The 25,988-nt window shown below is 54.1% G+C and overlaps 1 protein-coding gene across 4 annotated transcripts in view; it reads right to left on the reverse strand.

Annotated features, from left to right (window-relative positions):
• The window catches only part of ARRB1 (arrestin beta 1), a 77,697-nt gene that overhangs the window by 46,191 nt on the left and 5,518 nt on the right, over window positions 1–25,988 (reverse strand). The window contains exon 1 of one of the 4 annotated variants that reach the window (XM_070425634.1): window positions 25,005–25,135. The exons of 1 other annotated variant lie outside the window; for it this stretch is intronic. In XM_070425634.1, coding sequence (XP_070281735.1) covers window positions 25,005–25,024 — 20 coding nt within the window. In that variant the 5' untranslated portion in view covers window positions 25,025–25,135. Of the gene's footprint in view, window positions 1–21,705; window positions 21,964–25,004; window positions 25,136–25,988 lie in introns of those variants that run through there. 2 more of the 4 variants (XM_070425629.1, XM_070425630.1) reach the window with 2 other exon arrangements.

Here is a 25,988-nt window from a genome sequence, read left to right on the forward strand (position 1 = left end):
AGTGAGACTGGGAGAGAGAAAGTGACTTCCCCGAGGATACCCAGCTGACCTGCACCCAGGACCCGTCACGTAATTTGTGGGCCCAGGGCAAAATGAAAAGGCAGGGCCCCTTGTTGAGATTTCCAGATGGAGACAGAAGAGCCTTAGACCCATCGTGAGGCCCTTCTGAGCTCAGGGCGCTGTGTGACTCACAGGACCAGGAAGTCGATCCCCTGGGCATCCGTGTCTTCTGACTCCAGGCCCAAAGCCAGGCTCCTCCCACTGAGATGCCCTCGGGCACCTGTCTTACATTGGAACCTGCGTCAGAATCACCTGGGAGTCTAGTTAAAGCCCAGCTTTCTGGGGGCCCAACAGAAGTCCCCATTCAGCAGGTCTGAGGCAGGCCTGGGAGTTTGCATTTCTCACTGTTGCATTTCTAAAGGTGATGCTGATGCTGGGGCCCTGAGACACTGAGACCCATCGCCCTAGGAAAACATATTGACCAGGGCATCCCCAATCCAGGGCCTATGGGAGGAGAGATTTAGGGGTAAGCTATCAGGGCTGAGGATGCCGGGAGTCCTTAAATTACCCTCAGCCCTGCTAAGAAGGAGAGGAGTGTGAGGGAGGAAGGGGAAAAGGGGAAAAGGAAAACGTTACACAAGTTACCTTATTTAATTTATGTAACAATCTTGAGAGGTACCTTCTATTATCTTTATTGTAGACGAAACCGCAGTATAAAGAAGTCAATAATTTTCCCAGGGTCACAGCCAGGAAATGATGGAGACCACAGTTGAACCTGGTTCTATTTTACATGTTGTGATAAAGCCTGCTGTAACCAGCTGGCCTTGACAGGTTCTAATCCCACCACCTGCTCGGCCCAGGGGAGCAGCACAGTTACCTAGTCCCAAGGCCTGGCCAGGCCCCAGCGCCCACCCCTGCACTGCCTGCCTGCCCTCCTAGCCCAGGCCTGCAGCACAAAGGCCTGGGACCAAGCTGAAGGGACTAAGAGCTGGCATCACAGCAGCAGGCCAAGGTGCCCGCCCCTGATCACAGGTTCCTTCCACATCCTTCTCTCCAGCCTCCCCTCCAGCCACTTCCCCAACATACCTCACGCCCCTGATCACACACATCTGTTTCAGAGTTTCTACCAGCTGTTCCTTTTGCCTGGAATGCCCTTCCCACCTGCCTATTTGTGCAACTCTTACCCACCTTTCAAAACCCCGGGTCAGCTCTACCTCCTCTGAGAAGCGCTCCCTCGACACCTTATCCGTCCTCACCGCTCTCACACCCCTCTCCACTGCCCTGGCTGCTCCTGCGACCCCGCTCCAGGCACAGTGCATGGTGCTGGGGATCTAAGGCCCAGGATGAAATCTGTCAGGCCCACAGGGCATGGGTCTGCTTCACCCTGGGAACCTCTGCCAAGGAGGGCAGAAAGAGAGGGGGTCAGTGTGAGGGTCCCCAGCGGGTGATGGGACCTCAGCTGGGGATCTGGAGAAGTGGGGGCAGGGGTAGGGAGAAAGCAATGCCAATTCCACATTCTAAGCCACTGCCAAGCTGTGGGGGCAGCTCCCCAATGCCCTCATGCCAGAAGTAAAGATCCTTGGCAAAGAAGCACAAACGTACTACCAAATGGACACTGTGCCAAGGGGCCGCATTGGCCATGGGCTCCCCGCCCCCCGGAAACCGAGGCCCAGAGGGGGGAGGTCCCACGGTCCCATGCAGAGCAGGAGGCAGCTGTGAGTGGGCCCCCTTTCCCAGGAGATGTGGGTTTAAACAATGGAGGAAGGAGGAGGCGATGTGCCCCCACCCTGAGGGCCGTGCCCTGCAGACCCCTCCTCTGGGGCAGAGGCATTAACGGACACTCTGGAAAGCCACAGCCCACAGGAGCCCGTGTGGGAGAGGGCGGCTGCTGCCTGCCCAGGAGGGGAGAGGCTGGAGCAGAGCCAGGCTGACAGAGGAAACATCCTGAGAGGCAAGCCTGAGGAAGGGAGGAGGAACGAGAAAGGAGGAAAGAGCCAGACACGCAAACACCTCCGCCTCCTCTCTCCAACCAAAACAGAATCCCCAGCAGCCTGAACTTGTGAGGAAGGAGCTGGGGATAGAAACAGAGACCTTGAGGGGGAGGGGGAACTGGAGGGGGGACAGGGAGGCTGGGAAGGTGCTGGGACTGGAGGCTCTGGAAGCCTTAGGGCGACCTGGGGGGAGAGTGACAGAGGTGGGGAGGCCCCGTCAGTCACCAGGGCCTGCCCAGCTCTGTACCCACAGGGGCAAAGGCTCAGGAGGAAGGGGATGTGGGCTCCACCTGGTCACTCCTGCTGCTCCTTCAAGATCCGCTCAGATCTTGCTCGCTAGCCCCAAAGCCCCAGACCCGGCCTCTGGGCTGGGCTGGACTCCAGACAGGAGATGGTGCAAACTCAGAAAATATTGGGGAGCAAAATTTTCGTACGTAGCAGAGCAGCTCCCTCGCTGCAATCTATTGAAAGTCAGAGCCACAAGGGTCTGAAGAAAAATAAAACAAAATTGGCCTGATGGGGGAGTCCGGGCCTAGCCCTCAGAGAGCCCACAGTCCAGTGGGAAACCCTGGAATTCAGAGGAGGGAGTGTGGGCACTGAAGCCGCTCTGGACTCCCAGACAACCAGGGACTGACAGTCCCTTCAGGCCAGTCCTCAGAGCCTTAACAGAGGCCTTTTCTCCGGCAGAACACACTGCGAGGGTGAGGACTCAGGAGCAGCTGCGGGACCACACACACACACACACACACACACACACACACACACACGGGGGAGAGTGGCCCCAAAGCAAATCCACTTCCTGTCCAGGGCCTTCTCTCTCCTTCCGCTCTCCCTCCCCACATGTGTCCTTATTGCTGTTCGAGCGGCTTTATTGTGATGCGTTGTGTCTGGGCTTTCCCTCACAACCCTCATCTGACTGGCTCTCAGCTGCTAGAATACAGGGGCCCTTCTTTCACTCACTTTTTTATCACAGTGAACCAGTCTGCCTTGGTTGAAACCCTTGCTCGCTAGAAGCTACCAGTCAGGTGACTCCCCCTCCCTCAGCCTGTTTCTGACTTTCTGTAGAAGGGACAACCCAAAGGGTTGTTCTGAGGATTAAAGGAGCAGAGTGCCTGGCAGCTAGTAATACATATTAGCTCTATTGTTGCTAATAATATTCAACAAATATTTATTGAGCACCTACTGTGTGTGTCAGATACTGCTGGCCACCAGAGACATAGAGTGACTAGGGCAGATTCGTGCAATGGAACCTGTCTACGTGAAGTTTCCCTTCTGGCCAGGAAGACAAGAGGGCCCCGTGCAACTCGAGAGGGGGTGCCATGGCACAGATCACAATGCCAATAGTATCCCCTGCAAGTGTGCAATACAACGGCCTGCAAGGCAGGCATCAAACAAACAGTCCAAGATGGTTTGATCAGTGCTGTGGAGTTCAGTGCTGCGAGAGGCCAGGGTGGGGGTGGGGATGGGAGTCAGGAAGGCTTTCTGAAGAAGTGTCATCCGAACTAGAAGCTAAAGAAGCAGCAGCATGAACTCTGAGAGGGGAAATAGGCGAGGATGTTACATTATGGCGAGTGGAACAAAACCTGCCATGGGAAGGCTCTGGGGGATAAAACTCACTGAAGGCCCCGAGGGAGGTGGGTAGCGGAAGCCCGGAGGGCAGGGCAGCAGGGCCTGGCCGCCAGGCAGCCTCAGGAGTCGTGATTTTACTGTCATTTGTGTGAAGATGTTCACGGGGCTGCATCAGGGAAAAGACATGATGTAGTTACACGTTCACATGCTCACTTTGGCCGCTGGATGGAGAATGGAAGGGCCGGGAGGCTAGAGTGGACACAGGGAGACCAGTGAAGGAGCAGGATCAATCACAAGACTGCTCTGGGTTCAAATTCCCCGTCTGCCATTCGTTAGCTGGAATAGAGTTCCCCACAGCACCAGCTTCCTTGGGCTGTTGTGAGGATTACATGAACAACGTCACGCATGTAAAGAACTCGGAACACACAGAGAGTGCTGAGGGTTTAGCTGATATGATTCATCCAGGTCAGAAATGAAGGGAGCCCAGATTAGAGAGACAGCAATGAGAGAGACAAGAGAGAGAATGGAGGCCAGGGTCCAGGGATAATACCACCAGTTCCTGTTGTAGCGCCCAGCGGCTCCAGCCCCTGAGCCAGAGCTGCCCAGCTGAGCAGAAACCAGAGACGAGAAGATGACTGTGGTTGTTTTGGGCTACTGCGCTGTTGAGTGATTGATTCTGAGGCAAAAGATAAAGGGAACAACTCATAGTGAGAGTTAGCCGGAGGGAGCCTCCTCGCCCCCACAAACAAGCTCATCTTAGGAGCAAGAAAGGCATGTAGGGATGAGGAGGAGGGTGGCAGCCAAACCTGGGATCTCGGCAACTTCCAGGATCCCGCCCTCAGGAAATGATTGGGTAGCTTCAAAGCTAATCATTTAAGCACCATTACAAGAGCCAAAAACTGGAAATCATGTAAATGCCAAATAAGGGGATGGTTCAATACACTGTGGAGTGTTCACACAAGGGACTCTTGCGTGTCATTAACAAATACGGAAATTAGATGAGTTAATGGCACGGGAAATGCTGAAGGAAGAGAAGCAGTAATCAAGTGTCACGTGGATTAAGCACAAGTGTGTATGAATATGCCAGTGGGGGTGGCTACCCCCAAAGGGAGGCAGAAGCCCAGTCCCTGAAGGCTGAAGCTCAGGCAGGATGCCCCGATTACCGCCTCCACCCCTGTCCTGGCTGGCCAGCCCCCAAAGATTATCCACCTTTTTTATAAATTAAATCTCAGCAGACATGACACAACTAAGGTCTATCCCAAGCATGGGCTAGTGAACTACATGGTTCAGAGGCCTGAAGGTCTGAAAGCGCCGACTGACCTCTCCAGAGACACATAGGGAACAGAGGCCCAGGGACTTGCTAAGGTCCCCACAAGCCCAAGGCATTTTCAAATGCCATGCAAGAGGTCTGCCCAGTCCTGGGGGCGTCGGTGCCTGTTCAGGCAGCTCTCTGGAGAAGCAGGAGGTGATGAACAATTGTCATTAACAGCTGAAGCTGCAGACGCAGCACCGGCAGGCGGTGCTGCGGGTGTGACTCCTGTACCAGGATGTGAGGGAGCTTCAGAGAGCAGGCCCTGAGTCATGCTCACAGCTGTGTCCCCAGAACGCAGCCCGGGGCCTGCCTCCACGGGGTGCTCCGTAAATGGACAAATAACAGTGCCAAGCACTATGCTAAACACGTTACAGAGATTAACTCATTTAATCCTCAGAAAAACTTTCAGGTTTCCACGATAAAAGATAAAGATTCCCATAATAAAAACTTCATTATTACCTTCTTAGAGACGGGGAAACTGCAACAAAGAAGGGTTAAATAACCTGTCCAAGACCGTGCAGCGATGAACCCTGGTAGTCTTATTCTAAAGCCCTTGGAGTTCACCAGCCCGCCAAGCTGCCACCCACTCAAAACCTTGACCCTGTCACAGCTGGGCACTCCCATGCCATCCTTTCCCCAGGAGCCTCATGACAACACCCATATCTCATCTCCAATATCCCTTTCTCACAGATGTTGCCTTTTTTTTAATTAGCAAATTTTAAAAATAATGTATTGGGGTGAAATCCACATGACATAAAATTTACCATTGTAAAGTGAATAATTAGTGTAGTGGCATTTAGTACGTTCACAGTGCCGTGCAAAACCACCACCTCTATCTAGTTCCAAAACATTTCTATCATCTACAGTAAAATCCCTCACCCTTGAGTAGCTTCTTTCCTCATCCTCCCTTTCCCCCAGGTCCTGGCGACCACCAATGTTGGTTTTCTGTGTCAATGGACGTATCTATCCTGGACATTTTATACAAATGGAATCATACAATATGTGGCCCTTGTGGCTGGCTTCTTTCACTTAGCACAAGGTTTTCAAGGTTCATTGGTGTAGCATGGATCAGTATTTCATTCTTTGTGATGACTGAATACTATTCCATGGCATGGGTCCAACCACTGATGGATTTTTGGGCCATCTGTTTCCACTTTTTGGCAACTGTGAATAGTCACTGTTGCCTTTAAAAAAATATATTTTTGTATTGATTTCAGAGAGGAAGGGAGAGGGAGAGAGAGATAGAAACATCAATGATGAGAGAGAATCATTGATTGGCTGCCTCCTGCATGCCCCACACTAGGGATTGAGCCTGTAAACCAGGGCAGGAATCGAACCGTGACCTCCTAGTTCAGTGATGACGAACCTTTTGAGCTCGGCGTGTCAGCATTTTGAAAAACCCTAACTTAACTCTGGTGCTATGTCACATATAGAAATTTTTTGATATTTGCAACCATAGTAAAACAAAGACTTATATTTTTGATATTTATTTTATATATTTAAATGCCATTTAACAAAGAAAAATCAACCAAAAAAATGAGTTCGCGTGTCACCTCTGACACACATGTCATAGGTTCACCATCACTGTCCTAATTCATAGGTTGACGCTCAACCAATGAGCCACCCTAGCCAGGCAGCTACACTGCTGCCTTTTGATCATCACCATGACCCTGTGAGTGAGAACTATTATTCTGTCTTGTTTCCCAGAAGGCAGCACTGAGGTTCGTTTGTGGTAGAGATGGTGACTTGGACTGGAGCCCACCGCCTCCTGGACTAGAGGGTCCTTCCCTGTGTCCTTGTCTCCAACCAGCCAGTCACTCATCCCCTGAGTCACACCTTTCCTGGGCATCAGTGACTGTTACATGCCAGGCTCTGGGCCAGGTGCTGGTGACACGGAGTGAATGGCTCAGGCTGAGCCACAATCTCCACCATGGCCTGAAGCCACAGAGATGGGCTCCAGGATCCAAGCACGTCATATCCAAAATGAGTGCAGAGGCAGGAGTTCCCTGCTCCTTTTCCTCTCTGGGCTCAGCTTTCTTCCCTGCAAAGAGGGAAGATGGCCCCAGCAGAAGGCTCCAGAGGTCTACACAGACTGTACAGTGGAGCAGGAATTGCTAGAATCGAAGGGCCTTCAGGAAACACAGAACTCTCAACCCTGGAGGGGAGAGGGCACATGGGATCAGGGCAGCCAGTGAGGGTTCCCCCTGCCAGTCATTTGCCCTCTCAGACGTAGAGGCACTGGGAAAAGCCCCTTGCCAGAAAGTCCCACTAAGCCTTCCTGCTGTGTAATCTGGAGCCAAACCTTCTCTGAGCCTTCTCTGCCCAAAGGCAGGGGCTCAAGGACTGAGAATTCCAGGTTCTAAGTTAGGAGGAATGGGCTGGCCTTAGAGGGAGGGCCCTTCCTGTTGAAGACTACTCCCCAGCCATCCCTTTGCGCAGGATGGTGTGACGATGACACTAGCGACCCACAGAGGCCACCCCCTTCCTAGGCCTCCAAGAACCTGCCTTCTGCTACACATTAGCCTGTTTCTGGGACCATCCTAAGGGAGTATCTGGCAAAGAATCTCAGCCACCACTGCCTCCTCAGCCCCCTTCACACATGACAGGGCCCAGCAAATATGTGATGAATAAATAAATGCATGAACAGACTGTGGTGGGCAGTTAGACAGACATGAACAGAGTGAGGACGATGGGCCAGGTACTGAAGGTCACCAGGGTGGAAAGCCCAGGTGCCCAGCAAAGGACAATTGCAGGGTGGGACCTTTCCTCCCTAGCAAATCACTGGTCACACAGTCTTCTTTGTTTTTGTTTTGTTTTTTTTTTAATATATTTTTACTAGAGGCCCGGTGCACGAAATTTTTGCATTCAGAGGGGGGTGTCCCTCAGCCCAGCCTATGCCCTCTTGCAGTCCAGGAGCCCCTGGGGGATGTCTGACTGGTGGTTTAGGCCCGCTCCCCACAGAGAACAGGCCTAAGCCGGCAGTCAGACAACCTTAGTGCTGCTGCGGAGGTGGGAGAGGCTCCCGCCACCACCGCTACGCTCGCCAGCACTCCCCCTGTGGGAGCGCACTGACCACCAGGGGCAGCTCCTGCATTGAGCGTCTGCCCCCTGATGGTCAGTGTGTATCATAGCAACCGGTCGTTCTGCTGTTCAGTCAATTTGCATATTAGCCTTTTATTTTATAGGATTGATTTCAGAGAGAGAGGGAGAGGGAGAGGGAGAGGGAGAGGGAGAGGGAGAGGGAGAGGGTGAGGGAGAGGGAGAGGGATAGAAACATTAATGATGAGAGAGCATCATTGATTGGCTGCCTCCTGCATGCCCCCCACTGGGGATCAAGTCCGCAACCCGGGCATGTGGCCTTGACTGGAATCGAACCTGGGACCCTTCAGTCCACAGGCCAATGCTCTACGCACTGAGAAAAACCAGCCAGGGCCTGGTCACAGTTGGGAGCCTCTCATCTTTCCTCCCTAGAGATAACATTTAGGCCTCAGTTATATTTCAGCTCCAGGCCCAGAAAAGCAGGAAACCAGACCAGCGACCCCATGGCTGACCTCAGGACCAGCTGCATTGAATAATGACCCCCTGCCTTGGTGCTGACCAATCAATCAGTGGAGACCTGACCCTGAAAGGACACACCTGGAAAGCTGCTGAATGTTCTATTGAGATCTTCCCTGGGGAGCTCCCCTAAAACCTCCACCCCTAAAATTCTTAGGCCAGAGGACCCAGCACACTGTCCTGCACTGTCCCGCACTGTCCCGCACTGTCCCACCTGTGCTTTTGCCTTCCCCCTCTCCTTCCCCCAGGCGAGTTACATTAGCTTCCTCCCAAGCTACTTGAGCCCTTCCTTTACCTCTATAACTTGTTTTCTAAGCCCATTTTTCTCCCATAAATTGCTCCTTCTACCTCTGTGATTTTCCAAATAAATGTTCTCTTATAGTTTGAATCTTGGCTCTGAATTTTTTCCTAGCCAGAACCCAAATACGTACTGAGGTTGCTGAACCCAGGTCCAGTCTGACCCCACCAGCGGAACACCTGGTGCCCTGCCCACTGCCCACAGCAAAAGGAATGAATGAATGAACAATCCCTCGGTGATTTCCCAATTTCTAGCCATCTTCTTTAGTCTGTTTTTCGACACAGCCACCATGTGAACCTTCCCTCCTGCATCCCCTGCAAGCTGTGTGGCTTGGAGCAAGTTGTTTCATTTAGCTGATCCTTGATTTCCTCACCTGCAAACAGGGACTACTTATGGGGCAATTAGGAAGATTCAAAGAGAACGTGTACCAGCCCCTCAAGGGCTAAGGAGGAGTCCAGGAAAAGCACTTCTCTTTGGCCCTCAACCCCACCCAACCCTCCAATCCCAGTCTGTTCCAAGAGCTGGAGGGAAGAGCCTCGCGCCTGGGCTGGCCCCTGGCTAGATATAACTGTTTATGCCAAGCCCAGCCTCCCAGGGACAAGTTATTTGCTCTGCTTGTAATTAATTGCAGAAGGCCGGGCTGGGTAATAAACTCTGCTGGGGAAACATAAACAGTTTGCACAGAGCTCCAAATCCATTGTGAGGCCGGCAGAGAGGGTCGGAGGAAAGGAATGTTCTCCCCAGTCTCCTCCTAGCCAGAGGCAGTGAGGTCACTGAAGGTCAGAACTGGAAGGACACTTCCGAGATCATTGGGAAAACAGCAGCTGACGTGACTGGGCGCCTACCTTGTTCCAGGCACAGCTGAGCACTTGATTGTCTGGGACCATTATTTTCCTCATTTTAAAGAAGGACACACTGAAGCTGCAAGTGGCAGGGTGACTTGCCTCAACTAGAAAATGGCTGGGCTGGACGGGACACCAGGCCTGACTTCAGAGAAGGGAAAGGAAAGGAAAGGACAGCCATTCGTTCAACAAAAATGTATACAGGCCTCCTGTACCAGGCACTGGGACGTGGAAACACAGCTCCAGAGGCGCGTGCATTCCAGTGGGGACGATGCTGACTACATAATGATTCATTCAGGGGTGCTAAGAAAAAAGAAAACAAAGTCCCTTCTGCAGCAAGTCACAAGGGCCATTTGAGTTCCGCAGTGCAGAGACCACAGAGTAGGCCTCAGCAGGAGCACACAGTAGGTGCACAGTGAGTTTCTATCTTTTCTTCGGGCCAGTGCAATTTCTCACCAACCAATTCAAAGTGTTTCAAAGGTACTGTGCCAGAGCTGGGGGCATAATGATGGAAGAACAAGACATAACCCCTGCCCCCAGGGAGCCCACAGTCCAAATGTGGGTAAAGAGTAAAGTGCAAGACAGGTTGATGAGGGTCCTGGGACAGGAAAAAAAAAGGACAATCAACATTTATTGAGCAACTTTTTGTGCCAGGCACTGTGCTAAGCCCTACATTATCTCCTTTGAGCCTTATTACAACCCTGGGGTAGAGAGAGAATGCTATCATCCCCATTCTAAAGATGAGAAAACTGAGTTTCAGGGAGATTGCATAACTGGCTCATGTTCACAGGCATAACAAGTCATGGGCGTGGGATCTGAAATTTGGCCTGACCCCAAAGCCCATGTTCTTTCCTCGTAGCGCCCCCACTCCAGTCTCCTCCCTCCCCATCATGAAGGGGGCACTAGGTTGGGAGGGACAGGAGGCAACCACCACTCAGTAACCCTCCCCAACACTGCAGGGGGAAGCAGAAAAGGTCAGCTCAGTCTACCACCCACCCTCCCCACCCCATCCCCCACTCCAGCCACCCCTGGACTTCACTGACAGGTCAGGCTCCTCACTCACCCCCAACGCCCAACCCCAGCCCAGGAGCAGGAAAGTCAGTCCGGACTTCCATCCTGCCCTTCTCCCACGAAAGGGCCTGCGCCTTCCCAGGGAGCTGAACTTCACAGCTTATAAACACTTTTACCCTCTTAGCACATCTTACCACCCCCACGCACCCCCAGCTGGATCCCCAGCCGCCAGCATCAGGCACAGCACAGGTGAATCCACAGGCGGACGGGCTCCGTACCAGTGGAAGGGGTGGGCTCCCCTGCGCCATCTCCATCTGGTTCCCACCATTTACTGAGCTCCCACGACAAGCCTGGGGCTGTCCCAGGCAGCTTTATCTCCGGTCGGTTATCTAAACCTTCCCACAGCCCTTTTGGGTAGGTATTATGTCCACTTAGCAGATGAGTAAGATTGAGGGCAGAGAGGCCTTTTCCGGTCGGGCTCTTATTTGCACAGCGAGCAGGAGCTGTGAGCTGGGCCTGACACAGAACTGGCTCAGCAGGGAGGGCGCCAACCGATGACCAGGTCCACTCGGTGGGATGAGACCTGTCATGCAACAACGTGGCACCAACGTCCTGGCACAAAGCTCCACCAGCCAGAGCAGGCACAGGTCCAGGCTTGAATGGGCCTGAAGCTCATAGAGTTTGGAAGCCCCCTTTTTAAAAAAAGCTTTAAAAAAAAAATCTCCCTTTTGCACATTTCACAAAACCCCTGGGCATGCAGACGCATTGCTGGGCCTTGGAAAGGGCCCTGGAGCGTGAAGGGCCTGAAGCTGCAGCCGCACCAGCCTCATGGTGAACCCGCCTCTAGGCTGGAGGAAGGGCCCAGAGGCGATCTGAGCACAACCCGCCTTCACAAAGGCCCTGCCTCCAGCCCAACAGACAGAAGAGGCTCCTGAGGACATTCCTTCTTCTCGTCCTAGCGGTCCGGAAAATGTGTGTGGAAGGAAAGAGGGAGGGAGGGGGGAGGGGGTATACGCCTCATGGAATCATCTCCAGGCTAGGCATTCCCAACCCCTAATTGAAAATGTATACATTTCCCTTTCCCCAGTTTCAGCTGTTCTCTTTCAGCACCAAGGCAAGGAAGGAAGTGAAAAGAGAGATAGGGCGCTTCTCCTTTGGGTCAGCAGCTCAGGGCTACTTCCTCCAGGGAATCTTCTCTGACTCACTTCCCCAACCAATTCTGGCCCCCCGCTGATCTGAGGCCCCTATCAGTTGCTGGGGTCCAAGAGGTATCAAACACACATCTGCCCTCTGGCACAGGAAACTGGGATGTTAACAGCCAGCTACAATACAACGGACCATCATGGAGGCTGGAAGCCTGCAAGGCCGCGAAGGAGCGTGGAGGAGGGGTGCCCGGGCAGGGAGGGAAGAGTCAAGGGAAGGCGCCATGCCCAAGCACACAGCAGGTGCCCAGTACACCATGTCCAATTGAACGGTGTTGACATAAAGTTGAACCTTAAAATATAAGGGAGATTTCATCAGTCGGGGAGGAAGGCATGCCAGACAAAGAGACTGGCTCACACAAAGGCACAGAAGTGTGGAAAGTACAGAGGCTGTGGAGGAACATCCAAAAAGTCCGTGTAGCCAGAGGGTTGGCTGTGTGGTTGGAAGAGCTGGGAAAGGCGTGTGGGAAGGAGTCTGGCACAGACCATGAAGGGCCCCCAGGGCCACCTGAAGAATGTGGACTGTCCTATAAGAAATGGGGAGCAGCTGATCGGGTTTTAAGCTGGGGAAGAACAGGGTCAGATGTGAATTTCAGAACAAGAGGAGGGTTTGGAGGGTTTAGACCAGTGATGGCGAACCTATGACACGTGTGTGCAAACTCATTTTTTTGGGTTGATTTTTCTTTGTTAAATGGCATTTAAATATATAAAATAAATATCAAAAATATGTCTTTGTTTTACTATGGTTGCAAAGATCAAAAAATGTCTATATATGTGACACGGCACCAGAGTTAAGTTAGGGTTTTTCAAAATGCTGACACACTGAGCTCAAAAGGTTCGCCATCACTGGTTTAGACTGAGCAGAGGGACAGCAGCCAGAATACATGACTGCGATAGTGCAGGCCAGAAGTGGGGGTTGGACTGAGCTGGTAGCCATGGAATGGAGAGAAGAAAAACACTTTGGTGATGGGGACACGTATCCATCACATCAGGGTGGGTACCCCAAGGGTTAGGATTAGGATTTCTCTTCTGTACAGAGCTCCCTGAACATACACCCCTCCCCCAGCTCTACACTCCACAGGAAGCTGAGGCTGGAGAGAGCCAGGTCAGTCTGCGTTCAGGGTCAGGGCTCAGTCTGGGACTGGGTCATGGTTCTGTGTTTGAAAGTTCTTCCTATTAAAAACGTTTACTTTTTTTTTTCCTTTTGCAAAATCGACTCTGCAAAATGGTGAACATCAGAGATGGCTGGGTTGTTTCAAGTACCCATGCTGAGTTGCTGATGCTGAAGTCAGCACTCTAAATAACATGAGAAATGAGTATGTGCATATTAACCACTTGGTTATGCCATGTGATCATTTTTGTCATTTTTTGGATATTAAAAAAAAAACGATTGCAAAAAATTATTCTTACTGAATTTTAAAATGCTTCCAGATTTCTTCCACTGGCCTGGGGCTAAATAGACCCATAATAAAATCAGCCTACTAATGTGCTGGGCGCTTTTATTAGCACAGATAGAACAGAGAAAGCATGGAAATGTATGCCCAGAGGCTGAACTCACCACAGACACAAAGCTACTAATGGGGGGGGGGGGGGGGCGGGGGGGTGGATGGAAAGAAGGCAATCTATGCTTATCTGCACCGCCCTGGGCCCTCTGAGGTGCAGAGACAGCACACATGTCCCCACAGCCCCACGCCTGGAGCTGTTTCTCATACTCATGGTTTCCCGGCTATTTCATGTCGTTTTTCACCTGGAAACAGTCATCAGACCTCCGCAGGGTCTCTCAGGCCAGCGAGAAGCCTTTGCTCCCCTGCCCTCCACCAACCAGAGGAGACCTGGACGGACCCAGGTTTCCAATGGTGAGTTTGCTGAGCTCAGTGTCTCCTCATAAACCTGCCCCCAGTTCCTCCGTCCGAGTCCAAACATGCACTGGATGCCATGTGGCAGAACTTCCACTTTAACCCTAGATCAGTGGTTCTCAACCTTCCTAATGCCGCGACCTTTAAATATAGTTCCTCATGTTGTGATGACCCCCAATCTCATTGTCACAAATTAAACATAATTAAAGCATAGTGATTAATCACAGAAACAATATGTAATTATATATGTGTTTTCCGGTGGTCTTAGGCGAACCCTGTGAAAGGGTCATTCGACCCCCAAAGGGGTCGCGACCCACAGGTTGAGAACCGCCGCCCTAGATGTTGTGGCCTCAAGAAGTCTGCAGATCTAGGACACCGCTTACTAACAGCAGATGAAGCAAGTGCCTGACGCTGCCTGGCACATAGTAGGTGCTCAAGTATCTGATGAAGCAAGTCAGTCCTGGCTGAAAACATCGGTCACAAACCCCACCAAGACAAGTGTCTGCTCTGGCTCACCTCCAAAGCGGGCTCCCTTCTGTGGGGCTGCCTCTGACCCTTACCCACTGGGCTTGCTCTGTCTGGTATAAACTGATTCCCATTGCCCCACTTCGTAGAGTGGGCGGTGATGATCCAGTTCTTCTCCCCCAAAAGACATGAGCAGCCGAGGGCCAAGACTTGTCAGTTTCCTCTTCATACCTCAGGTGCCCAACCCAGGGCCTGCAATATGGCAGATACTCACAGAAGTATTTGTTCACGGACACCTCCCTGGGAGGGCAGCGGTGGCTGAACAGAAAGGGTATAAGCCAACCCTGAAACCCCTGGCCTGTAGGGTGGGGTGCGGGTGTTCTTTGTTAGATGCTCCCTGCCAACCCCAGGACCCAGGAGGGCCAAACCCCACCCTACGAGAAAGGGCATGGTCTTAAGTGGAGACAGGAGCAGACTGCTCCTTCAATCAGCTTCCCACTAACAGAGAGGCATGCTACTGGGACGGACCCAGGTTTCCAATGGTGAGTTTGCTGAGCCCAGTGTCTCCTCATGAACCTGCCCCCAGTTCCTCTGTCCGGGCCCAAACACTCACTGGATGCCACAGACGGCTTCAGAGACAGGCCTGGCACCCAACAAACACTGAGAAGTATTTGTGCACTTGACTGGAACAAACTGAAAAATGCTGGCTATTTGTTCCTCTGGCTTCAGAGAAGCGCCCCTCTGGGGGCACTTTGCAGGCAAATTATCTCAGGACTCTGCCTGTTTCCTCCACTGAGGCTTCTCCCCTTTGTGGTCTGCTCCCAGGAGTGTGGGAAACGGGGCAGTGCGTGGAGACAGCGCCAGTGGCCTGCACCAAGGTAGTGCACACAGCTTTCCTCCCGAAATGGTACGGGCAGCACCTACCATCACCCCAAGCAAGGGGATGGTCACAGGGACCTCTCGGGCCCAGGAATTCCCAGCAGAGCTGCACCTCCTCGGTGGCCCCTCTGGGGAGAAATGAAAGAGGGAAGCTGGGAGTCGTGCTGAGTTATGTAACCAGCTTCCTCAGAGTCAGAGGCCCTGGCTGTCACAGCCCAGAGCTTTGGGGAGAAGTTGGGGGAGGGAAGGTGGCTTTCGTCCCTGCCTTTGCTGCCTCTCCTCCTGACCTCTGCAGACCTGGGCAGACCTCAGACCTGGGCAGGCAGGCGAGATGCTTCCCAAGAGCCCCAGCTCCAAGAGGTGCCTCCTGCTAGGGGCTGGGAAGCAGGAAGGGTTGTTGTCTGAGTGTGTGAAACAGGGATCTGCTGGTTTCCCTGGCAGAAAACCAGGATCTGGGCTCCTCACTGGCACCTGGGGGCAGGAGCTAAGGGAGGGAGGCCTCGGGCCTTCCACAACGCCCACCCATGCTCCTAGCTTCCTGCACCCTAAGTTCTCCCCACTTCCTCCTAGAGAATCAGCCATGGGTGAGGGGCCGAAAGGGCGGTGCCCCAGGCTGCCCCAGCACCACTCTGGTCCACCCCTCCCACCCTGGGCAATCTCACTTCCCTTTCCTGCCATCACGTGAGTGGCTCCTCGGGCCCAGGTCAACCCCCTCCCCACCCCCACACACTCAGCTGTGTGCACAGTCCAGGACGGGCTGGAGAGAGGGGGGCAGAGACAGAAAAGCTGAGATCCACTCCAGGTCTTGAATAATAACAATGACTTTTGATCAAGTCCTTACCCTCTCTGCTCCCAGACACTTTAATACCTTCACCCAAGGTCCTGGAGATAGCGAGCAATATTGCTGGACAGCAAAGCCAAGTCTGTCTGACTAAAATCCATACTCCAAACCTCGTGGCTCTAGCTTCAGGGAGCCCCATCTCCACACACATGGGGGTGCTACTTGAGAAATTACTGGACTGTTGGAAAAGACACTGTGCAGGCTCAAATAATCGCTCACTGAGAACCCTAATTTGCTAGGACCATCATGAGGACCGGGCAGGGATAAGGGTATGACCGAGGCCGAGGGCTTGCCTGCTGCCACCACAGTGTTGCCTTCTGATGAACCTACAGCAACTCAATTTCAGGCTGGATCAGACCGGTATACAGTCTGCTCCTTCCAGAGGACAGGGATGCTAGAGGCCACGCTAGAGCACAGCTGCTGTTAACGCCCTCTCCCCTTCTAGCTCTAGAATCAAGAAGGAAAGTTCTTCCTGGACAGCACAGTTCAGTGGTTGAGCGTCGACCTATGAACCAGAAGGTTATGGCTTGATTCCCTGTCAAGGCACATGACTGAGTTGTGGGCTCGATCCCCAGTGTGGGGTATGCAGACGGCAGCCAATCAATGACTCTCTCTCTCATCGTTGATGTTTCTATCTCTCTCTCTCTCTCTCCCTCTCCCTCCCTCTCTGAAATCAATAAAAATATATTGTGTTAAAAAAAAAAAAAAAAAAAGTAAAGTTCCTAGACACCTTCTGGGCCAATGCCTCCCCTACTTCCAGATTGATACATGGAGAAACTGAGGCCCAAAGGAGAAAAGCAGCTCTTCCATGGTATCACAGGGACAGTGGAGAAATGGGGTCCTGTCTCCCAGGTCAGAACCCCTACCCCTGAGTCATGTCACTTTGGTGATGTCTCTATATGGGACCTTCTCTCATCTGCCCATTTATCTCTCTCCTTGCTCCCCTACCCCCAACCTGCTACCCTTCCAGCTGTGCACAACAGGCCCAGGGTCTGAACCCCCCTTGCATAGCTTCCCTCTCATTCTCACATCTGTTCTGAGCCTCATCGTCCCCCACCCCCTTTCCCTCTACTCCTCTGGCCAAGGAGCAATTCTTGGGTGGTTTAATTAGCTGATTATGACCTCAGCCTGCTGGATGCAATGCCCAGAACTCTGTCCCCAGTAATTAGGTGGGTCTGGGTACTTGCCCAGTGGAAGCCAATGGGAATTCTGTGCTCTCCAGCTGCATAAAGAGCTCCTTGATCAACAGTGGGTCATCGGAAGCCATGGTCCCCTCCTCATGCCAGGTCAAACCACACTGGATAGACTGTAGCCAGATCCAGATGTCCATCCTAACCAGGAACTACCCATTCTCCGGTACCACTGCCCAGACCCAGAAAAGGCTCAGTAATGTCTGAGGATGGCAATGGTGTGGTGAATTTAGCCCACCCTCTGAGGGCCAGGAAAGGACGCTCCATGGATAGGGCACTTATTTAGGAAATAGGATTTGGACAAGCAGAGAGAAGTGAGGATGGCATTCTAGGTGGGAGGGGGGAGCAGCAGGAACAAAGACACTGAGGCTAGAATGAGCCAGCAATCCCCTTTCCAGGTAGCTCTGGCTTTCAGAAAACACCTTCTCCCAGCAAGAGAAAGCCCTTCATCTAGTGACCTCCACCCTTTGGGTCACAAAGAATAACCTAATGCCTGTGGCTCAGGGCCACCTTTAGACATTTCAGCGTCATCAATGATGTCCCATTGTTTTCACCAACAATATTGCCTCCCCCCTCGCCCCCGCCCGCCAAGTATATCTTTTCCCAGTGAAATACCTACATTCAGCCTCCTTCGTTCACTAAACAAATATTTATGGAGCTCAGTGCCATGCCGGGCCCGCACAGGTGCTAGGGACAACAGACCCAGGCGAGGTGCCCTTGGCCTCACAGAGAGGACATCCACACGTGTGCAAATAACCAAGACCCACACAGAGAGGTGGGCCAGTGCCAGAAAGGGGGGGCGGGCACAACATGTTATTTAACTCATTTAATCCTCTCAGCAACCTACTGTGCAGGCACTATTACTACCCCATTTTGCAGACCAGGGAGCTGCAGCAGAGAAAGAGTTAAGTCATCAGGGCAGGTCAGCCAGTTGATAAGGGGCAGGACTGGCATTTGAAACCAGGAAATCTGGTTTTTGCTAGAGCCTACCCAGTATTCTAATCAACCTCTAATCTATGCTAATCAGATCACAGAGGAGCCTGCGGACACCCAGGGGAGGGTGTCCGTGAGGAGCGAACAGCCTGGGCAGAGAGAATGCAGGTGCTTAGAGAGGTGGGAGGCTGCTGAGGTGAGGACTTGGAGAAAGCACCACCCATATCACCCAGGCCCAGCAACCTGGCAGTCTCAGCCCCCAGGTCTGTGACAGAGGCCTGAGCTGCCCACTCCCCCACTTCTGGTCCTCCAGAAGAAAGGTCACCCCAAAACACACTAACAGAACACAGGAAAGGGGCCTTATGCAAGACCCAGAGAAGATAAATGCCGTGCCCAATGTCACACGGCAATGAGTAAGCATTAAGGCATAACTCTGGGACCTTCCTGAGATGGTGCATCCCAGCTGTCCACTCCCTACCCTCTCCCATCGTCCTTTTCCAAAACATACGGATGGCCATTGATTGCGCAGGCTAGGAGAAGGGGCGGGGGGCGGGGGAGAGAGCTGCAAAAGGAAGCAGTATGCTCCTTTTCTTTCTGAGCACACCTAGGGGCTAAGGGCCAGAAGGGGAGGGGCCTCCTGCCCCATCCAGTTTCTGGGCCTCTGGGTGCACCCAGAGAGAGAAGCTACACCCTGCATGGCCACTGAGCAGCTCAGACCTTGAGTGCAGAGTCCTGCCTCCTGCTGGCCTGACATCAGCCACAGCACCCCGCCTTGCTCCACACTCTCCCAGTGGTTCTCAACCTTCCTAATGCCGCGGCCCTTTAATACAGTTCCTCATGTTGTGGTGACCCCCAATTTCATTGTTACAAATTGAACATAATTAAAGCATAGTGATCAATCACAAAAACAATATGTAATTATATATGTGTTTTCTGATGGTCTTAGGCGACCCCTGTGAAAGGGTCCTGACCCACAGGTTGAGAACCGCTGCTTTAGACCGACAGACAGATCCCTCTCCAGGTACAGCGGGCCCCACTGGACTGGCTGTGTTCTCAGCCAGGCCCAGCCCAGACATAGGCCGAGGGAAAGCTGCTCAGTAGCTGTGATGACTTCAGTCATATAGAACTCCAGGGACCTAGCTGGTCCAGTCCCTGGGCCTTGGCCTCCTGGGGGCCTTGTCTGGCACCAGGTCTCCTGGGATGGAACAAGCAGTTCCTCTAAAGTGGGACCAAAGGCCAGCCCCAGGAAGGAGGAGGCCTGTCTCCAGAGAGATGACCCTGCCAGAGCTCCTTGAGGGAGGGGGAGCGGGGGTTGGGACAACAGAGTCCTTTGTTCCCCTCTCAAAGGCAGCCATCCTGTCCTGCCCCACCCCCTGTTCTACATACCCTACTAGGACACAAGCCACCCCTGGGGCAGGATCTCTCCTGCACATAGGAGGGCGGGCAGGAGGGAGGATGCCTAGGAACCATCAGGGATAATGCCTGGTCTAATCCCAGGGATTGTGCTGGAGACATGCTGGGCCTCAGGAGCCCCCATTCTGGTGAGGAGACAGGGCTCCCACCTGCAGAAGTCTGCCTCATGGGGGAGAACAGGCTGCACTCGCAGGAACCCAATTCTAATAGGGGTGGTACACCCCTGCCCCTCCCAGACTTCCCAATCTGATGGAGGAGACCCCCCAGCATGCAGGCTAATGTGGAAAGCATGGCTTCCATCCTTAGGATCCCCAATGGGAAAGACCTAATTTCAGCAACTAGGGAGTCCCTAGGCTGATAGCGGAGGCAAGAAGGGAGGAAGGAGTACAGTCCGGTCAATAAATCCCTGCTAGACATCTCCTATGGCCCAGACCCAGAGGTGAATAATGACCAGCAAACAGGAAACAGAAATCACACCGAGCCACAAGGAGCTCCCCCAGTGGAGAACAGAGCCACCTGGGTATAAATAAACGAGTGAGAAAGTGCCTGGAAACCCACCACCCCAGCCCCCACGGCCCTCGCGCCAGGGCTACCATCTCCATCGGCAGCCTCGGCCCTCACACTCGAGTGCCTGCACCCACCATCTGCACCTTGGCATGGGCTCTTCCTTCTGTCTAAAACACCTAAGCCTTCCTCACGCCCAGGACCCAGCTCAGAGGGCACCTCCTCCAAGAAGCCTTCCCAAGACTTTCTTTCAGAAGTCAGCACAGACATGCCTCCCCTGTGACCAGCTCACACTCCCAAAATGTCCCTCCCAGCCCTCAGCTGAGCCTCACGCCCCAGGTCCCCAAACCCTGCTGGGCTCTCCCCACCACCCAGGGCCTCACCCTTCCTCCAAGAGGCTCAGCCCAGCTCCAGGCACGAGGAAAAACAGGGTCTTCCCCCTCTCCTCTGCCCCTGGCTTTGTCCTCGCCACTCCACTCTGCCCAGACCCCTCACCAAGTCAACAGTAAGTGCCCTCTGGCTAAATCCAAGGGGTCTTTCCCCACCTCCTCCTCCTCTGCTGGTCATTCCCTGTTTCTTTGGCTCCACAGCCTGCCCTGCGTCCTCCCTCCTCTCTCCACCTTCAGCCATGGCCATCGGTGCTCTCCAAGGCCCCAGCTGTCCCTAACTATCCTCTCTTCATAAGCCACACCTTCTCCCTGTGCCATGAGACCACCCTCCCCAAGTCAACTACCGGCTCTAAACAGAAGACTTTCAGATTCCCATCTCCCACTTCCATCCCTCCCCTCCCCCCCACCCCTTCTATGTAGAAGAAGCGTTTCTACCATCTTCCTCAACTTGAAGCCTGGACCCTTGCCAAGCTGCTGCCCCCTTTCCTCCCCCCTCCCCCCTGCAGGCCTCATTAGATGGTCAATATGGTCTTGCTGGCAGCAGTTCCAGGAAGCCACCCAGGGCACGCTGACCCCAGCCTGTGTTCTTCCATTGCCGCAGCGCTGAGGTGTAGCCAGCCCACAACTCAGGACCACTGAACCCATGCTTCAATCTTGGGCAAGGAGGCCCACGCTTGGAAGGAAGACAGCCATGGAGAGAAGACTGAAGCCCAGAGGCCGGCCTAGAACCGGGGATCATAGACGGTGTGTCAGGCTCAACACTTCTGTTCCCAGCAGCCCCACAAGTGACCCCGGCCAAAGCCACAGGATTTCCCCATGTTCTAGCCAAGATGGGTCACACAGAGCTTAACCGCCAAGAGAGACAACAGCCAAGGCAGACAAGGGCCGAGGCTCACAGACAGCTGGTGGTTATGCGTCCCCATCACACCCACCCTCCTCCCCCACCAGAAAAGAAATGTTCATAAACATCTGTAGGAAAGGAAAATCCATTCCATCCCACTGCTTCTCGGGAAGTCCCTCCTATTATCTAACTCTGATCCTCCGTGTTGCCAACTGAGTTAGTAGGAACAGCAAGAACCAGAAGGGAGGCACGACTTGAGGATGGGGTCACCAGGGAGCTGGGGGAGGCCAACTGTGAGCCAGACAAGCCCCCTCCCTCTGCGTGAGAGCATAGAGCAGCAGAGGGACTTCGTGGGCAGACGGGCCTGGGTTCCGAAGCTTGTTGGCTAAATGGCAGTGGACAAATTACTTAATCTTTCCTAGTCTGTTTTCTCATCTGTGACATGGGAACAGCAGTCCCTACATTAATAGGATCGGATCATTGGGAGAACCAAATGAGATCATACATGTAACTCCTGACACATGCCAGACACCCAACCACTCAGCTAAATGGCTCCACCTCCTTATTCATGTTTCTCAGTTCCATCCTCTCCACAGACTTCCTTCAGAGCTCACCTTCTCTCAGGCTCCTCCTCCTCCACCTCCTCACAGGTCTCCTTGCTTCCAGGCCTGCTCTTCCCATCCACTCTCCTTGCCACGGCCAAAGGCCCCCCTCTGAAATGAAAATATGCTCCCATCTCGCCCCTCCTCACACTCCTCCCTGAGTCACTTTCCACTCAGGAGAAAAGCCTCGCTCCTTAGCTTGACATTCCAGGCTGCTGATGACTGGCCTGTGTTTACCTCTTAAGGCTCACCCAGCATCCCCTGCCCAACCCGCAGGCCGCATGTTGCTTCACGCCTCCCAGCCTTTGCACATTCTGCACCCTCGGCCAGGAATGACGTCCCCAATCCCACCCACTTGGCCTCCTCATCCTTCCAGATGAAACTCACTGGCCCCAATGCCACCTCCTTCCCAGGAAAGCTTTCCTCACCATGTTGCCTGCCCGGACTGGGTTGGGACTCCTCCTTAGCCTCTCACAGCACATGTCACCCTGCATGACAATCACCTACTCTGCTCTAAATCTTTTGGGGACAGAGTGGAGCCATTCATCTTGAAGCCCCAGCCCTGGCATTCAGTCAACATTTGTAGAATGGATCTATGTTTGCTCCCAGAGCACCTTGTTGGAGCAGTCAGCATACTACCTGCCTATAAAGAGTCCTATCCGGGTATTTGTTTTTCCCCCTTGACCCCAAAGTTCCTAAAGGGGAGTGGCAGTTTCTGAGTAATTCCCATTGTCGCTTTCATGTGGGGATGCAAATCCAGGCCCAGGGATGGATGTGATGACTCCTAATCCTTAGAGTATTGGATATTTGCCATTTCCTCGTCCAAGTCCGAGATAAAGCAGAGTCCCACTGCTCATGGAACAAGGCAAGGTACAGCCCATTATTGATTTTTACCCTTCTCTTCCAAATTACTCGGGAAACCTGCCTGGGAGGGAGAGGGAGGCCAACTGGGGCTACAGGAAAAACTGACAGGGGAGCAGGGCTATGGTTGGGTGGAGTGTAGCCAGGCCACACCTCCCACCCTGCCCAGTGAACTCAGTAAACACAAGAAGAGTCCTGAAAATGTTAAGAATTAATAGCTCCAGTCTACAGATGGGAAAACTAAGGTCCTGAAAGGTGAAGACAATTGCCCAACGTCTCCAAGGTCCCCCAGTGAGTTAGATGCAGAGCAGGGGGAGTCACGGAAAAGGTCCTGCCTCCAAGAACAGGGTCTCCAAGAGATGCCTGGCTGCTCATGGTGTCCTCACCCTGCTGACAACCCATGGCCGCAGGGGACCAAGTCACAGATAGGCGAGCTGAGGGGCTGAGTCACCCTGATGGCGAAGCAGCACAGGAAGAATGAAGGAGAGGAGGCTCCTGACTTCCTGCCGGGAGAAAAGTCTCACCTCAATGGTCAGGGGGACATGGATGTGGGAAAGAGTCACACCCTCCTGCTGAGGACAGAGACCTGGGTCACAGGGGGTTAGCCATTAAGATGCGTGCAGACACCTCACAGTCCTCTGAAGCCTCCAGCACCAGCCTGGGCCTCCACACACAGAGCAGGGCACCCCCACCTGGCCTCACACCCAGGACCCCCCGGGGGCATGGCAGTGCCCAAGACCAAGCCACAGAGAAACGGGACCAAGTGGGCTCCAGGCTAGGCCCTGCCTCTGGCCCCTGCTGAAGCAAGTCAGGTAACCTCTCTTGCTCTGGTTCCTCTTCAAGAAAACAGGAAGAGGAAAATTAACCCCCTTGAAGAGCTGTCAGGAGGATGGCTAGGAGGCAGTTTCCAAATCTTAGGAGCACCAGTTACCTCTGAGCCTCAATTTCTTCTTCTGGAAAATGTCCATGATCTCTGGAAGACCTCTCTCATGCTGCTGAGAGAGTGTGTCAGGTGGCTGTGGGTGTGAAACTGCCTTGTCAGTGGTCCCACGACATGATGACCACTGCGGGTCATTGCTCCCTAGCCCATTAGCTCCTGCAGCACACATCTTTGATCCCCGCACCATGCCTGGTACACAGCAGGGGCCCAAATAATTATTGGAAGCAAGGAGAGAGGGAGGGTGGAGAGAGGGAAGAGAAGAGGAAGGAGTGGGGCACACAAGGACAGGAGAGAGGAAAGAAAGAAAAAATGCAAGAAGGGTTGCAGAAGAGGTAAGAGGAGGAGGTAAAGGAGAAGCTTCTATCAGAACTTAGGGAAGTGGGCAGACTGAGGGGGCAGAGCTAGGGTGCAAAGCTGAGCACCTGACCAGGGCTATCCCCAGGGGCCACCCTGCCCCAGCCCCAGCCCCTTCCCCTTTTTGTCCCAGTTTTCCACTTCAGAGGCATATCCTCTCCCTTCCTGAGTCAGGGCAGGCTCCTCAGAGAGGAGCCCCTGTCCCACCTCCAGCTCCAAACAGATCCTGGCCAGCCAGCCAGGCCTCAGGGAGGTCAGAGGGAAAGGAAATAGAGTGGATAGGATGCGTTTTCCCAGGCTCCGGGGGCCTCCCACTGTGTGATGTGTGTGTTTCCACTTCTCTCCATGTGGGGACTGGAGTGAGTGTGTCAGCAGCCCCGGGTCTCTTAGCTGTGACCATGGGGTGCCGGTCGGTGTGGGCATTAGTCTGGTGTGTGTCTGCTGGGGTCAGTGTTGGTGCGGTCTTGCGAACACCATGTTAGTGAGACAGGTGCCCGCATAAGCAGTCATGTCAGTAAGGGTGACAACCTGTGTATGCCAGTAAGAGTGTCTGTTACAGTGACCTAGAGTGACAGTGTAGGTGAGTACAGTGTAGGCCAACATGTATGCCAGCATAAAGGTATGTGAGAGTTGATGTGTGCTGGAGTGTGACTGTGTATGCCAACATGACTGTCAGCAAGAATGTGTTGACAAGTGGTACCACTGAGTGTGTGACAGTGTCACTGTGTGTGATCAGTGTGTGGCAGTGAATGTCTGTGTGTGTGTGTGTGTGTGTGTGTGTGTGTGAGACAGCATGAGCATGCCCATGGATGAGTGTGTCCATGTGTCCACATGAGCGTGTGTGCCATTGTGTGTCAGCCTGCCCCGTGGGTCTCTGTGTCTGCTGGCCAGAGCTGGGTGTCAGCGAGTGAGTGTGTCTGAGGAGCCATGAGCCAAATGGGGCAGCCGGGTCCTCGCCTCTCAGTGCCCCCGCCCACGGCCCTGCCAGCGACTACACGGGAGCCCTCAGGGATAGAGAACTGAGTGCGGCTGAGCCAGAGGTTGGCGGTCCTGGCATGACCGCGATCGCAGAGCCAGGGCGCGGACTGGAACCCCTGCCCGTGTTCAGGCCCAGGTCAGCCCCGCGCGCACCGGCCCGGCCGCCTCCCGCACTCACCGTGTCCCTTTGTCACCCATGGTCCGCGGCAGCTGCAGGCAGGTCCACGGCGTAAGCGCCCGGGCTGGAAAATTCCCGGCCGGCAGGAAGAGCGCGGGCCAGCCGGCTCCCGGTTCCCTGCTCCGCCTCCTCCGCCCTCCGGCCGCCGCCGCCGCCGCCGCCGCCCCCGCCCCCGCCCCCGCCCCCGCCCGGATCGCCGCCCGCCGAACCGCCCGCGGGGCCGCACAGCACCCAGGCCGCGGCCAGGGGCGTGGAGCAGCGCGGGGAGTGTGCGTGTGGGTCTGTGTGTGCGCGCGTGTCTGTGTGTGCGCGCGCCGCCCAGCCAGCCGCCAGGGTAGGGCAGCTGGAGGCGTCAGGGCCCGCCGGGCCTTTGGGGGTCCACACGGGTGCGTGTCCAGATGCGCGTGTGTGTGGTGTATTTGGTGTGTACGTGAGGGCGCACGCTGGTGTAGATACCGTGCGCGTGTGTGCACGCGAGAATGTGCTGGTGCGGGTCCGTGTGCACGCCCTGTGCGCAGGCCGTTTAGGAGTGTATGGGTGCGGATGGAGCGGTGTGCACGCCTTTGTGCAGCTGTGCATGAGTGCAGGCGCGCTCCCCCGCGCACACCGAGGGCAGCCTTTGTGTGTGCGGGAAGGTGAAAGCTGAGGGGCTGCCCACCCCAAGGCCGAGTTCCTGGCGGCGCCCCTGGTCGGGTAGGAATGGAGGTTGGAGGGGGACTCTGGGTGCCTGGCAAGGCAGTCGACCTCTGCTCCACCCTCCCCTCAACCCAACTCCCCACCCTTCTGGAGAGATAACACCAACAACCCAACAGAGACAGGAAGCAGGGGTGGAGGGGGCAGGAGAAGACAGCGACAAAGCTGGGGCACTGATGAGGGTGGGAGGGGGACCGGAGGGAGCCCGGGCAGCGGTAGTGGCTGCCTGAAAAGAGGAAGCCGTGAGAAGAGGAGATAAGGAAGAGGGCATAGAGCGGGCCTGCTTTGCCT

Source organism: Myotis yumanensis, unplaced genomic scaffold (genome assembly GCF_028538775.1).
Source record: "Myotis yumanensis isolate MYYU_CA2020_CCGP unplaced genomic scaffold, mMyoYum1.0.hap1 SCAF_10, whole genome shotgun sequence".
In the NCBI taxonomy this organism is placed as follows: domain Eukaryota; kingdom Metazoa; phylum Chordata; class Mammalia; order Chiroptera; family Vespertilionidae; genus Myotis; species Myotis yumanensis.